Source organism: Rhinoderma darwinii, chromosome 6 (genome assembly GCF_050947455.1).
Source record: "Rhinoderma darwinii isolate aRhiDar2 chromosome 6, aRhiDar2.hap1, whole genome shotgun sequence".
Lineage (NCBI taxonomy): Eukaryota > Metazoa > Chordata > Amphibia > Anura > Rhinodermatidae > Rhinoderma > Rhinoderma darwinii.
The window spans coordinates 147,322,832-147,339,650 of NC_134692.1; the positions used below are offsets into that span (position 1 = coordinate 147,322,832).

The 16,819-nt window shown below is 45.1% G+C and overlaps 2 protein-coding genes across 2 annotated transcripts in view; one reads left to right on the forward strand and one right to left on the reverse strand.

Annotated features, from left to right (window-relative positions):
• Positions 1 to 6,984, reverse strand: part of PELO (pelota mRNA surveillance and ribosome rescue factor) — a 32,061-nt gene extending 25,077 nt beyond the window's left edge. Inside the window, exons 1-6 of the mRNA XM_075831005.1 lie at positions 6,857 to 6,984; positions 1,279 to 1,371; positions 991 to 1,141; positions 798 to 888; positions 521 to 684; positions 205 to 265 (exon numbers count right to left, since the gene is read on the reverse strand). Coding sequence (XP_075687120.1) covers positions 205 to 265; positions 521 to 684; positions 798 to 888; positions 991 to 1,141; positions 1,279 to 1,371; positions 6,857 to 6,897 — 601 coding nt within the window. The 5' untranslated portion in view covers positions 6,898 to 6,984. The remainder of the gene's footprint in view (positions 1 to 204; positions 266 to 520; positions 685 to 797; positions 889 to 990; positions 1,142 to 1,278; positions 1,372 to 6,856) is intronic.
• Positions 6,985 to 7,230: 246 nt separating this feature from the next.
• LOC142656565 (claudin-4-like) lies at positions 7,231 to 16,427 on the forward strand. Its single transcript, XM_075831495.1, has 2 exons — positions 7,231 to 7,284; positions 15,769 to 16,427. Exon 2 carries the CDS (start codon positions 15,783 to 15,785, stop codon positions 16,425 to 16,427), a length of 645 nt encoding a protein of 214 aa, XP_075687610.1. The 5' UTR covers positions 7,231 to 7,284; positions 15,769 to 15,782.
• The last annotated feature ends 392 nt before the right edge of the window (positions 16,428 to 16,819 follow it).

Sequence of the window (16,819 nt, forward strand, 5' to 3'; positions counted from 1 at the left end):
CACCTCCAGGTCAGGGAGAGAAACAGTCACACGAGACACGGAGAGAAACAGTCACACGAGACACCTCCAGGTCAGGGAGAGAAAAGACAGAAAAAAGAGAGGAGAGAGAGTAACAGGAAACATGTGCCAACACAAAACACCCCCAGGTCAGAGAGAGTTACAGGAGACATGTGCCACTGCGAGACACCCCCAGGTCAGACTCACCCTCAAAGTTGATGTGACGAATGATTCCCTGCATAACCTGCTCATAGAACTTCTCCAAAGCCTGAGGAAGACGGAAAACAAGACTGAGACAGAGAGCGCGCCGGCCAGACAGAGAGCGCGCCGGCCAGACAGAGAGCGCGCCGGCCAGACAGAGAGCGCGCCGGCCAGACAGAGAGCGCACCGGCGACTATGGTGGAGGTGCACCCACTATTATTCTGAATGCCTCTAGAAGGGTTAATACATTTGAGGCGCCGTCTCTCTTTCTGTGGCATAGATGGAGGCTGTGCAGCAGCAGCTGGAGGTTGAGGACACAAACCTTCTCATGTTGGGAGCAGTTGCCACGTCTCTTTCGCGGGATACTGGTCTCGATCTTGGCGCGGAGTAAGGTCATACTTGGCGTGACGAGACAGATGTGGGCGAGACCTTCTTGCATGACGACTGCAGCCACGTCCGCACTAAACACGGGGTCACAGGCCTGCTCTAAAGGGGAAGATGGTGGATACATCAGAGGCCGCATCCACTGCTGAACCTCGTGCCAATGTATAAGACGTCTCAGCGCCCCCTCAGGGTCCGCCCCGGCGCCGCAGCCTTACCGATCCTCTCCAGCACAATGCTGTCCCACTGCTTTTTTGCCAGGGTGAACTTGCGGTTCAGCTCCAGCTCTATGGTGTGATAGGCTCTCATCTGGAAACAAAGCGGAAAATGAGGCGCGAGGTGCGAGGCACAGCTCCATACTCACAGCACGGGCCCCCCACTGAGCCGCACAGCACTGCCCCCCGCACTGACCTTCACATACTGGTTCTCCTGGATGTTGATGCCTTTGACCCGCAGCTGACAGGCCTGGGAGTCAAAGTCGATGTTCTCCACACAGATGGTGAGGGTGGTCCGGACACGGTTACTGCCCACGCTGCCCGTCACCGACTCCGTCTGCACCTTCCTGAAGGAAAAGAGCGCAAAGGATATGAAACTTCCCCAACACACTATAATAATACCAACAGCGCCCCCACCTGCCTAGTAAAGTCACCCAACAGACACAGCAGTACCCCAACATCAAGACAGCGCCCCTTATCTCACCTGATAGTTGATGCCTGCAGACTGTCTCCCACTTGTAGCAGATTGTACGTGTGCCACATGTCCTCAGCCTCCTCCGGGACCAGTGTCACCTGTCTAATGAGAGGACGGCATGTCAGCAGAGAAGTTGTACTGTGCACGGCCCGACACCGAGAAGTTGTACTGTGCACGGCCCGACACCGAGAAGTTGTACTGTGCACGGCCCGACACAGATAATTACACCAAGTATACAGGACAGGAGAAGTGGTACTGTGCAGTGTATATATATACAGAATAATACAGATACTGAGAATTACACCCAGTATACAGGACAGGAGAAGTGGTACTGTGCAGTGTCCATATATACAGAATAATACAGATACTGAGAATTACACCCAGTATACAGGACAGGAGAAGTGGTACTGTGCAGTGTCCATATATACAGAATAATACAGATACTGAGAATTACACCCAGTATACAGGACAGGAGAAGTGGTACTGTGCAGTGTCCATATATACAGAATAATACAGATACTGAGAATTACACCCAGTATACAGGACAGGAGAAGTGGTACTGTGTAGTGTCCATATATACAGAATAATACAGATACTGAGAATTACACCCAGTATACAGGACAGGAGAAGTGGTACTGTGCAGTGTATATATACAGAATAATACAGATACTGAGAATTACACCCAGTATACAGGACAGGAGAAGTGGTACTGTGCAGTGTATATATACAGAATAATACAGATACTGAGAATTACACCCAGTATACAGGACAGGAGAAGTGGTACTGTGCAGTGTCTATATATATATATATACAGAATAATACAGATACTGAGAATTACACCCAGTATACAGGACAGGAGAAGTGGTACTGTGCAGTGTATATATATATACAGAATAATACAGATACTGAGAATTACACCCAGTATACAGGACAGGAGAAGTGGTACTGTGCAGTGTATATATATACAGAATAATACAGATACTGAGAATTACACCCAGTATACAGGACAGGAGGAGTGGTGCTGTGCAGTGTATATATATATACAGAATAATACAGATAGTGAGAATTACACCCAGTATACAGGACAGGAGAAGTAGTACTGTGCAGTGTATATATACAGAATAATACAGATACTGAGAATTACACCCAGTATACAGGACAGGAGGAGTGGTACTGTGCAGTGTCCATATATACAGAATAATACAGATACTGAGAATTACACCCAGTATACAGGACAGGAGAAGTGGTACTGTGCAGTGTCCATATATACAGAATAATACAGATACTGAGAATTACACCCAGTATACAGGACAGGAGAAGTGGTACTGTGCAGTATATATATACAGAATAATACAGATACTGAGAATTACACCCAGTATACAGGACAGGAGAAGTGGTGCTGTGCAGTGTATATATATACACAGAATAATACAGATACTGAGAATTACACCCAGTATACAGGACAGGAGAAGTGGTACTGCGCAGTGTCCATATATACAGAATAATACAGATACTGAGAATTACACCCAGTATACAGGACAGGAGAAGTGGTACTGTGCAGTGTATATATACAGAATAATACAGATACTGAGAATTACACCCAGTATACAGGACAGGAGAAGTGGTACTGCGCAGTGTCCATATATACAGAATAATACAGATACTGAGAATTACACCCAGTATACAGGACAGGAGAAGTGGTACTGTGCAGTGTATATATACAGAATAATACAGATACTGAGAATTACACCCAGTATACAGGACAGGAGAAGTGGTGCTGTGCAGTGTATATATATACAGAATAATACAGATACCGAGAATTACACCCAGTATACAGGACAGGAGAAGTGGCACTGTGCAGTGTATATATATACAGAATAATACAGATACTGAGAATTACACCCAGTATACAGGACAGGAGAAGTGGTACTGTGCAGTGTATATATATACAGAATAATACAGATACTGAGAATTACACCCAGTATACAGGACAGGAGAAGTGGTACTGTGCAGTGTCTATATATACAGAATAATACAGATACTGAGAATTACACCCAGTATACAGGACAGGAGAAGTGGTACTGTGCAGTGTATATATATACAGAATAATACAGATACTGAGAATTACACCCAGTATACAGGACAGGAGAAGTGGTACTGTGCAGTGTGTATATACAGAATAATACAGATACTGAGAATTACACCCAGTATACAGGACAGGAGAAGTGGTACTGTGCAGTGTATATATATATACAGAATAATACAGATACTGAGAATTACACCCAGTATACAGGACAGGAGAAGTGGTACTGTGCAGTGTCCATATATACAGAATAATACAGATACTGAGAATTACACCCAGTATACAGGACAGGAGAAGTGGTACTGTGCAGTGTCCATATATACAGAGTAATACAGATACTGAGAATTACACCCAGTATACAGGACAGGAGAAGTGGTACTGTGCAGTGTCCATATATACAGAATAATACAGATACTGAGAATTACACCCAGTATACAGGACAGGAGAAGTGGTACTGTGCAGTGTCCATATATACAGAATAATACAGATACTGAGAATTACACCCAGTATACAGGACAGGAGAAGTGGTACTGTGCAGTGTCCATATATACAGAGTAATACAGATACTGAGAATTACACCCAGTATACAGGACAGGAGAAGTGGTACTGTGCAGTGTATATATATACAGAATAATACAGATACTGAGAATTACACCCAGTATACAGGACAGGAGAAGTGGTACTGTGCAGTGTATATACAGAATAATACAGATACTGAGAATTACACCCAGTATACAGGACAGGAGAAGTGGTACTGTGCAGTGTCCATATATACAGAATAATACAGATACTGAGAATTACACCCAGTATACAGGACAGGAGAAGTGGTGCTGTGCAGTGTATATATATACAGAATAATACAGATACTGAGAATTACACCCAGTATACAGGACAGGAGAAGTGGTACTGTGCAGTGTATATATACAGAATAATACAGATACTGAGAATTACACCCAGTATACAGGACAGGAGAAGTGGTGCTGTGCAGTGTATATATATACAGAATAATACAGATACTGAGAATTACACCCAGTATACAGGACAGGAGAAGTGGTACTGTGCAGTGTCCATATACAGAATAATACAGATACTAAGAATTACACCCAGTATACAGGACAGGAGAAGTGGTACTGTGCAGTGTATATACAGAATAATACAGATACTGAGAATTACACCCAGTATACAGGACAGGAGAAGTGGTACTGTGCAGTGTATATACAGAATAATACAGATACTGAGAATTACACCCAGTATACAGGACAGGAGAAGTGGTACTGCGCAGTGTCCATATATACAGAATAATACAGATACTGAGAATTACACCCAGTATACAGGACAGGAGAAGTGGTACTGTGCAGTGTATATATACAGAATAATACAGATACTGAGAATTACACCCAGTATACAGGACAGGAGAAGTGGTGCTGTGCAGTGTATATATATACAGAATAATACAGATACCGAGAATTACACCCAGTATACAGGACAGGAGAAGTGGCACTGTGCAGTGTATATATATACAGAATAATACAGATACTGAGAATTACACCCAGTATACAGGACAGGAGAAGTGGTACTGTGCAGTGTATATATATACAGAATAATACAGATACTGAGAATTACACCCAGTATACAGGACAGGAGAAGTGGTACTGTGCAGTGTCTATATATACAGAATAATACAGATACTGAGAATTACACCCAGTATACAGGACAGGAGAAGTGGTACTGTGCAGTGTATATATATACAGAATAATACAGATACTGAGAATTACACCCAGTATACAGGACAGGAGAAGTGGTACTGTGCAGTGTGTATATACAGAATAATACAGATACTGAGAATTACACCCAGTATACAGGACAGGAGAAGTGGTACTGTGCAGTGTATATATATATACAGAATAATACAGATACTGAGAATTACACCCAGTATACAGGACAGGAGAAGTGGTACTGTGCAGTGTCCATATATACAGAATAATACAGATACTGAGAATTACACCCAGTATACAGGACAGGAGAAGTGGTACTGTGCAGTGTCCATATATACAGAGTAATACAGATACTGAGAATTACACCCAGTATACAGGACAGGAGAAGTGGTACTGTGCAGTGTCCATATATACAGAATAATACAGATACTGAGAATTACACCCAGTATACAGGACAGGAGAAGTGGTACTGTGCAGTGTCCATATATACAGAATAATACAGATACTGAGAATTACACCCAGTATACAGGACAGGAGAAGTGGTACTGTGCAGTGTCCATATATACAGAGTAATACAGATACTGAGAATTACACCCAGTATACAGGACAGGAGAAGTGGTACTGTGCAGTGTATATATATACAGAATAATACAGATACTGAGAATTACACCCAGTATACAGGACAGGAGAAGTGGTACTGTGCAGTGTATATACAGAATAATACAGATACTGAGAATTACACCCAGTATACAGGACAGGAGAAGTGGTACTGTGCAGTGTCCATATATACAGAATAATACAGATACTGAGAATTACACCCAGTATACAGGACAGGAGAAGTGGTGCTGTGCAGTGTATATATATACAGAATAATACAGATACTGAGAATTACACCCAGTATACAGGACAGGAGAAGTGGTACTGTGCAGTGTATATATACAGAATAATACAGATACTGAGAATTACACCCAGTATACAGGACAGGAGAAGTGGTACTGTGCAGTGTATATATATACAGAATAATACAGATACTGAGAATTACACCCAGTATACAGGACAGGAGAAGTGGTACTGTGCAGTGTCCATATACAGAATAATACAGATACTAAGAATTACACCCAGTATACAGGACAGGAGAAGTGGTACTGTGCAGTGTATATACAGAATAATACAGATACTGAGAATTACACCCAGTATACAGGACAGGAGAAGTGGTACTGCGCAGTGTCCATATATACAGAATAATACAGATACTGAGAATTACACCCAGTATACAGGACAGGAGAAGTGGTACTGTGCAGTGTATATATATACAGAATAATACAGATACTGAGAATTACACCCAGTATACAGGACAGGAGAAGTGGTACTGTGCAGTGTCCATATACAGAATAATACAGATACTAAGAATTACACCCAGTATACAGGACAGGAGAAGTGGTACTGTGCAGTGTGTATATATACAGAATAATACAGATACTGAGAATTACACCCAGTATACAGGACAGGAGAAGTGGTACTGTGCAGTGTATATACAGAATAATACAGATACTGAGAATTACACCCAGTATACAGGACAGGAGAAGTGGTACTGTGCAATATATATATATATATACAGAATAATACAGATACTGAGAATTACACCCAGTATACAGGACAGGAGAAGTGGTACTGTGCAGTGTCCATATACAGAATAATACAGATACTGAGAATTACACCCAGTATACAGGACAGGAGAAGTGGTACTGTGCACTGTATATACAGGGGAAGTTGTACTGTCCCTTCTTACCCGGCATTGTCTTTCTCAATGTCTTTACTGATGAGTTTCATTTTCGGGCCTCGGTTCTCTGGAACTTGCTGGACAGCTCAACTTCTGACTTCGTCCTCACAGAAGCCGCATTCAGCATGGGAGGTGAAGACTTTTCTCCGCCATGTTGCTACACCCCAGACCAAAAGAGAAAACCAAAACAATTAACCACATAACTGCTTTTACTAAAGACCCTGATACTGCAAATTATTCGCGGTATTTCTTTATTTCTCATTACTCCTCGTTAGCAATCCCGGATGGTATAAAGTAGTGGGTGTAGCAACATGTCGCCTTTCCAGTAAGCGGTCACATGGTCTTTAGCTTCCGGGATCAAAGGGTAAAATCACAATTGATGTAGTGCGTTGTTAGCAGCGGCCAGGAGGGGGAGCACTTCTAGAATAAAGCCCAAGGTACAGCGTTCCCTGCCCCCTGCAGATCTGCAGATTATTACACCACTGACCTCTCTAGAGATCTGCAGAACATCGCTCCTCCACCTCCTGACAGATACATAGTGATATATCCTGCAGATTATTACACCACTGACCTCTCTACAGATCTGCAGAACATTGCTCCTCTACCTCCTGACAGATACATAGTGATATATCCTGCAGATTATTACACCACTGACCTCTCTACAGATCTGCAGAACATTGCTCCTCTACCTCCTGACAGATACATAGTGATATATACTGCAGATTATTACACCACTGACCTCTCCAGAGATCTGCAGAACATTGCTCCTCCACCTCCTGACAGATACATAGTGATATATCCTGCAGATTATTACACCACTGACCTCTCTACAGATCTGCAGAACATTGCTCCTCTACCTCCTGACAGATACATAGTGATATATCCTGCAGATTATTACACCACTGACCTCTAGAGAACTGCAGAACATCGCTCCTCTACCTCCTGACAGATACACAGTGATATATCCTGCAGATTATTACACCACTGACCTCTCTACAGATCTGCAGAACATTGCTCCTCTACTTCCTGACAGATACATAGTGATATATCCTGCAGATTATTACACCACTGACCTCTCTACAGACCTGCAGAACATTGCTCCTCTACCTCCTGACAGATACATAGTGATATATCCTGCAGATTATTACACCACTGACCCCTCTACAGATCTGCAGAACATTGCTCCTCTACCTCCTGACAGATACATAGTGATATATCCTGCAGATTATTACACCACTGACCTCTCTACAAATCTGCAGAACATTGCTCCTCCACCTCCTGACAGATACATAGTGATATATCCTGCAGATTATTACACCACTGACCTCTCCAGATCTGCAGAATATTGCTCCTCTACCTCCTGACAGATACAGTGATATATCCTGCAGATTATTACACCACTGACCTCTCTACAGATCTGCAGAACATCGCTCCTCTACCTCCTGACAGATACAGTGATATATCCTGCAGATTATTACACCACTGACCTCTCTACAGATCTGCAGAACATCGCTCCTCTACCTCCTGACAGATACATAGTGATATATTCTGCAGATTATTACACCACTGACCTCTCTACAGATCTGCAGAACATTGCTCCTCCACCTCCTGACAGATACATAGTGATATATACTGCAGATTATTACACCACTGACCTCTCTACAGATCTGCAGAACATTGCTCCTCTACCTCCTGATACATAGTGATATATCCTGCAGATTATTACACCACTGACCTCTCTACAGATCTGCAGAACATTGCTCCTCTACCTCCTGACAGATACATAGTGATATATCCTGCAGATTATTACACCACTGACCTCTCTACAGATCTGCAGAACATTGCTCCTCCACCTCCTGACAGATACATAGTGATATATCCTGCAGATTATTACACCACTGACCTCTCCAGATCTGCAGAATATTGCTCCTCTACCTCCTGACAGATACAGTGATATATCCTGCAGATTATTACACCACTGACCTCTCTACAGATCTGCAGAACATCGCTCCTCTACCTCCTGACAGATACATAGTGATATATTCTGCAGATTATTACACCACTGACCTCTCTACAGATCTGCAGAACATTGCTCCTCCACCTCCTGACAGATACATAGTGATATATACTGCAGATTATTACACCACTGACCTCTCTACAGATCTGCAGAACATTGCTCCTCTACCTCCTGATACATAGTGATATATCCTGCAGATTATTACACCACTGACCTCTCTACAGATCTGCAGAACATTGCTCCTCTACCTCCTGACAGATACATAGTGATATATCCTGCAGATTATTACACCACTGACCTCTCTACAGATCTGCAGAACATCGCTTCTCCACCTCCTGACAGATACATAGTGATATATCCTGCAGATTATTACACCACTGACCTCTCTACAGATCTGCAGAACATTGCTCCTCTACCTCCTGACAGATACATAGTGATATATCCTGCAGATTATTACACCACTGACCTCTCTACATATCTGCAGAACATTGCTCCTCTACCTCCTGACAGATACATAGTGATATATCCTGCAGATTATTACACCACTGACCTCTCTACAGACCTGCAGAACATTGCTCCTCTACCTCCTGACAGATACATAGTGATATATCCTGCAGATTATTACACCACTGACCTCTCTACAGATCTGCAGAACATCGCTCCTCTACCTCCTGACAGATACATAGTGATATATCCTGCAGATTATTACACCACTGACCTCTCTACAGATCTGCAGAACATCGCTCCTCTACCTCCTGACAGATACATAGTGATATATCCTGCAGATTATTACACCTCTGACCTCTCTACAGATCTGCAGAACATCGCTCCTCTACCTCCTGACAGATACATAGTGATATATCCTGCAGATTATTACACCACTGACCTCTCTACAGATCTGCAGAACATCGCTCCTCTACCTCCTGACAGATACATAGTGATATATCCTGCAGATTATTACACCACTGACCTCTCTACAGACCTGCAGAACATCGCTCCTCTACCTCCTGACAGATACATAGTGATATATCCTGCAGATTATTACACCACTGACCTCTCTACAGATCTGCAGAACATTGCTCCTCCACCTCCTGACAGATACATAGTGATATATCCTGCAGATTATTACACCACTGACCTCTCTACAGATCTGCAGAACATTGCTCCTCTACCTCCTGACAGATACATAGTGATATATCCTGCAGATTATTACACCACTGACCTCTCTACAGATCTGCAGAACATTGCTCCTCTACCTCCTGACAGATACATAGTGATATATCCTGCAGATTATTACACCACTGACCTCTAGAGAACTGCAGAACATCGCTCCTCTACCTCCTGACAGATACACAGTGATATATCCTGCAGATTATTACACCACTGACCTCTCTACAGATCTGCAGAACATTGCTCCTCTACTTCCTGACAGATACATAGTGATATATCCTGCAGATTATTACACCACTGACCTCTCTACAGATCTGCAGAACATTGCTCCTCTACCTCCTGACAGATACATAGTGATATATACTGCAGATTATTACACCACTGACCTCTCCAGAGATCTGCAGAACATTGCTCCTCCACCTCCTGACAGATACATAGTGATATATCCTGCAGATTATTACACCACTGACCTCTCTACAGATCTGCAGAACATTGCTCCTCTACCTCCTGACAGATACATAGTGATATATCCTGCAGATTATTACACCACTGACCTCTAGAGAACTGCAGAACATCGCTCCTCTACCTCCTGACAGATACACAGTGATATATCCTGCAGATTATTACACCACTGACCTCTCTACAGATCTGCAGAACATTGCTCCTCTACTTCCTGACAGATACATAGTGATATATCCTGCAGATTATTACACCACTGACCTCTCTACAGACCTGCAGAACATTGCTCCTCTACCTCCTGACAGATACATAGTGATATATCCTGCAGATTATTACACCACTGACCCCTCTACAGATCTGCAGAACATTGCTCCTCTACCTCCTGACAGATACATAGTGATATATCCTGCAGATTATTACACCACTGACCTCTCTACAAATCTGCAGAACATTGCTCCTCCACCTCCTGACAGATACATAGTGATATATCCTGCAGATTATTACACCACTGACCTCTCCAGATCTGCAGAATATTGCTCCTCTACCTCCTGACAGATACAGTGATATATCCTGCAGATTATTACACCACTGACCTCTCTACAGATCTGCAGAACATCGCTCCTCTACCTCCTGACAGATACAGTGATATATCCTGCAGATTATTACACCACTGACCTCTCTACAGATCTGCAGAACATCGCTCCTCTACCTCCTGACAGATACATAGTGATATATTCTGCAGATTATTACACCACTGACCTCTCTACAGATCTGCAGAACATTGCTCCTCCACCTCCTGACAGATACATAGTGATATATACTGCAGATTATTACACCACTGACCTCTCTACAGATCTGCAGAACATTGCTCCTCTACCTCCTGATACATAGTGATATATCCTGCAGATTATTACACCACTGACCTCTCTACAGATCTGCAGAACATTGCTCCTCTACCTCCTGACAGATACATAGTGATATATCCTGCAGATTATTACACCACTGACCTCTCTACAGATCTGCAGAACATTGCTCCTCCACCTCCTGACAGATACATAGTGATATATCCTGCAGATTATTACACCACTGACCTCTCCAGATCTGCAGAATATTGCTCCTCTACCTCCTGACAGATACAGTGATATATCCTGCAGATTATTACACCACTGACCTCTCTACAGATCTGCAGAACATCGCTCCTCTACCTCCTGACAGATACATAGTGATATATTCTGCAGATTATTACACCACTGACCTCTCTACAGATCTGCAGAACATTGCTCCTCCACCTCCTGACAGATACATAGTGATATATACTGCAGATTATTACACCACTGACCTCTCTACAGATCTGCAGAACATTGCTCCTCTACCTCCTGATACATAGTGATATATCCTGCAGATTATTACACCACTGACCTCTCTACAGATCTGCAGAACATTGCTCCTCTACCTCCTGACAGATACATAGTGATATATCCTGCAGATTATTACACCACTGACCTCTCTACAGATCTGCAGAACATCGCTTCTCCACCTCCTGACAGATACATAGTGATATATCCTGCAGATTATTACACCACTGACCTCTCTACAGATCTGCAGAACATTGCTCCTCTACCTCCTGACAGATACATAGTGATATATCCTGCAGATTATTACACCACTGACCTCTCTACATATCTGCAGAACATTGCTCCTCTACCTCCTGACAGATACATAGTGATATATCCTGCAGATTATTACACCACTGACCTCTCTACAGACCTGCAGAACATTGCTCCTCTACCTCCTGACAGATACATAGTGATATATCCTGCAGATTATTACACCACTGACCTCTCTACAGATCTGCAGAACATCGCTCCTCTACCTCCTGACAGATACATAGTGATATATCCTGCAGATTATTACACCACTGACCTCTCTACAGATCTGCAGAACATCGCTCCTCTACCTCCTGACAGATACATAGTGATATATCCTGCAGATTATTACACCTCTGACCTCTCTACAGATCTGCAGAACATCGCTCCTCTACCTCCTGACAGATACATAGTGATATATCCTGCAGATTATTACACCACTGACCTCTCTACAGATCTGCAGAACATCGCTCCTCTACCTCCTGACAGATACATAGTGATATATCCTGCAGATTATTACACCACTGACCTCTCTACAGACCTGCAGAACATCGCTCCTCTACCTCCTGACAGATACATAGTGATATATCCTGCAGATTATTACACCACTGACCTCTCTACAGATCTGCAGAACATTGCTCCTCCACCTCCTGACAGATACATAGTGATATATCCTGCAGATTATTACACCACTGACCTCTCTACAGATCTGCAGAACATTGCTCCTCTACCTCCTGACAGATACATAGTGATATATCCTGCAGATTATTACACCACTGACCTCTCTACAGATCTGCAGAACATTGCTCCTCTACCTCCTGACAGATACATAGTGATATATCCTGCAGATTATTACACCACTGACCTCTAGAGAACTGCAGAACATCGCTCCTCTACCTCCTGACAGATACACAGTGATATATCCTGCAGATTATTACACCACTGACCTCTCTACAGATCTGCAGAACATTGCTCCTCTACTTCCTGACAGATACATAGTGATATATCCTGCAGATTATTACACCACTGACCTCTCTACAGACCTGCAGAACATTGCTCCTCTACCTCCTGACAGATACATAGTGATATATCCTGCAGATTATTACACCACTGACCCCTCTACAGATCTGCAGAACATCGCTCCTCCACCTCCTGACAGATACATAGTGATATATCCTGCAGATTATTACACCACTGACCTCTCTACAGATCTGCAGAACATTGCTCCTCTACCTCCTGACAGATACATAGTGATATATCCTGCAGATTATTACACCACTGACCACTCTACAGATCTGCAGAACATCGCTCCTCTACCTCCTGACAGATACATAGTGATATATCCTGCAGATTATTACACCACTGACGTCTCTACAGATCTGCAGAACATTGCTCCTCTACCTCCTGACAGATACATAGTGATATATCCTGCAGATTATTACACCACTGACCTCTCTACATATCTGCAGAACATTGCTCCTCTACCTCCTGACAGATACATAGTGATATATCCTGCAGATTATTACACCTCTGACCTCTCTACAGATCTGCAGAACATTGCTCCTCTACCTCCTGACAGATACATAGTGATATATCCTGCAGATTATTACACCACTGACCTCTCTACAGATCTGCAGAACATTGCTCCTCTACCTCCTGACAGATACATAGTGATATATCCTGCAGATTATTACACCACTGACCTCTAGAGAACTGCAGAACATCGCTCCTCTACCTCCTGACAGATACACAGTGATATATCCTGCAGATTATTACACCACTGACCTCTCTACAGATCTGCAGAACATTGCTCCTCTACCCCCTGACAGATACATAGTGATATATCCTGCAGATTATTACACCACTGACCTCTCTACAGACCTGCAGAACATTGCTCTGTTGCCTCGGAAATCTACGCCAGCCTCTAGTTATGACTTCAGTTTGCGGCGGAGGCTACGAATACGTTTCCGTACGGCTTGAAATTGCGCAGCAGAGGAGGATTTGTTGGCGTGATTTGCGGCGCGGTCACGTGCGGTTTATGATGATTAACCCTTCGTTGTGTTGAGATGATTTCACTTTTCCCTTGTATTGTTCCTCCTGTGATGATGACACGAGAACGTTGCGACCGGCGGCTTTTCTGCGACATTTTTCTGCGTTTTTTATTTCGCACCCAAAAACATTTCATGTGAATTCACTGCAGGGGCTTCTGTTTGGGTCTGAATGTCCCTCTCCCCTCCCCCTGGTATCAGTGATACTGCCCCCCCCCCCCAGGTGTGTCCTGCACCTGATGGTGATGATGAGGAGGGGGAGGGGAGGGGTATATAGATCTGGCTGGAGACTTCTCACTAGCTCTTCTCTGCGGTGCGGCTCAGGTGAGGTGGTCGGGTGGTGCTGTGGCTGTAGTAGTGGGGTGTGCCTGGGGTTTGGGGTATTCCTGTGCTGTTAGGTTGGGGGGAGGTACTCATGATTTGGGTGGGGGATGGTTTTCTTTCTTTGGGTTAGTTATTGGGTCTGCTCCACCTGCAGTGTGTAGTGGGGACTTCTTGGGTTGATACTCTCTCGTTGGGGGTGACTGTCCCCCCTGGTGTGGGGGATGGGCCTCCTGGTTTTGGGTGATAGTTCTGACTCCTGGGAGGGGGGAGTTTTGGGCATTGTTTGGGGTGGTTGGTGAGCGCTGATTAGTGGGGGGGGGGGCCTTCGCCCTTCGCCCTTCGCCCTTCGCCCTTCGCCCTTCGCCCTTCGCCCTTCGCCCTTCGCCTCCGTTAAATATCTCACTTTTATAACACGATGTGATGAGCGGATCCGGTGCTTCTTCCTCCGTCTGCTGATCACTGATCTGTGTACAAAGGGAAATTATTGGGGGATTTATTATGATGGGGGGGGTCCTACTGCAATTACTGGGGGGGGATGTATTATAATGGAAGGTCCTGCTGCTATTACTGGGGGGGGATGTATTAGAATGGAGGGTCCTGCTGCTATTACTGGGGGGGGGGATGTATTAGAATGGAGGGTCCTGCTGCTATTACTGGGGGGGATGTATTATAATGGGGGGTCCTGCTGCTATTACTGGGGGGGGATGTATTATAATGGAGGGTCCTGCTGCTATTACTGGGGGGGATGTATTATAATGGAGGGTCCTGCTGCTATTACTGGGGGGGATGTATTATAATGGAGGGTCCTGCTGCTATTACTGGGGGGATGTATTATAATGGAGGGTCATGCTGCTATTACTGGGGGGGATGTATTATAATGGAGGGTCCTGCCGCTATTCCTGGGGGTCGATGTATTGCAATGGAGGGTCCTGCCGCTATTCCTGGGGGTGGATGTATTGCAATGGAGGGTCCTGCCGCCATTACTGGGGGGGGATGTATTATAATGGAGGGTCCTGCTGCTATTACTGGGGGGGGGGGGATGTATTATAATGGAGGGTCCTGCTGCTATTACTGGGGGAGAGGGATGTATTATAATGGAGGGTCCTGCCGCTATTCCCTGGGGGGGGGATGTATTGTAATGGAGGGTCCTGCTGCCATTACTGGGGGGGGGGATGTTTTGTAATGGAGGGTCCTGCCGCTATTACTGGGGGGGATGTATTATAATGGCGCTGTCTAACCCTCGTCCGTCTTTTGCAGCTCTCACGTCGGTCATGGCTTCTGCTGGGCTCCAGATCCTGGGCATGGCGCTCGCCCTCGTTGGCTGGGTTGGCTCCATCATCACCTGCGCGCTGCCCATGTGGAAGGTGACAGCGTTCATCGGTAATAGCATCGTGGTGGCGCAGATCATCTGGGAGGGATTGTGGATGAACTGCATTGTCCAGAGCACCGGTCAGATGCAGTGTAAGGTCTACGACTCCATGCTGGCGCTGCCCCAGGACCTGCAGGCTGCCCGCGCGCTCACCGTCATCTGCATCCTGGTGGCGCTCCTCGCCATACTCATCGGCGTCCTGGGAGCCAAGTGCACCAACTGCGTGGAGGACCCCAACACCAAGGCGCGGGTGAGCCTGGTGGCCGGCGTGGTCTTCCTGGTGGCCGGCGTCCTCCTGTTGATCCCGGTGTGTTGGTCGGCGAACACCATCATCCGTGACTTCTACAACCCGCTGGTGGTGGAGTCTCAGAAGCGGGAGCTGGGGGCCGCCCTGTACATCGGGTGGGCTGCTGCCACGCTCATGTTGCTGGGTGGGGGTCTCCTATGCTGTTCATGCCCCAAGAAGTCTGATATCCCGTACACTGCCCGCTATACGGCTGCCCCTTCCCAGGCCCGCAGTGACTACCCCAACAAGAACTATGTGTGAGGAGCGGGCATGGGGTTCCCTACTGACTGTCTATGGGGGGGGGGGGGTCCTCTGGGTTTTTACTGCGTCTCATCAATTGTCTAATAAAATCATCATTTTTTTTCTAAGTTGGTGAGCGCTGCTTTTCTACTACGGGGGAGGGGAATTTTCGGTATTTGGTGCCACCAGGGGACTGGTCAGAATCATCGAGATGGGACAACGTGGTGGGTGAGCCGGACCTCATGATTGGTCAGTGTCCCTCTTACAACTATTTAATACATGACTGAGATACTGGGGGGGGGGGGGGGGAGGGGCGGGGTGAGGTCGCCTTTCCAGACCGCTTTGTGTGATTGGGGGGGGATATTTTTGTATAGTGGGGTCAGGGGATCTGTCAGTTCTTGGTTGTGAGGTGA

What these genes read in the sequence shown, in the direction of transcription:
- LOC142656565 (XM_075831495.1), top strand. Translation starts at nt 15,783, where the DNA reads ATGGCTTCTGCTGGGCTCCAGATCCTGGGCATGGCGCTCGCCCTCGTT.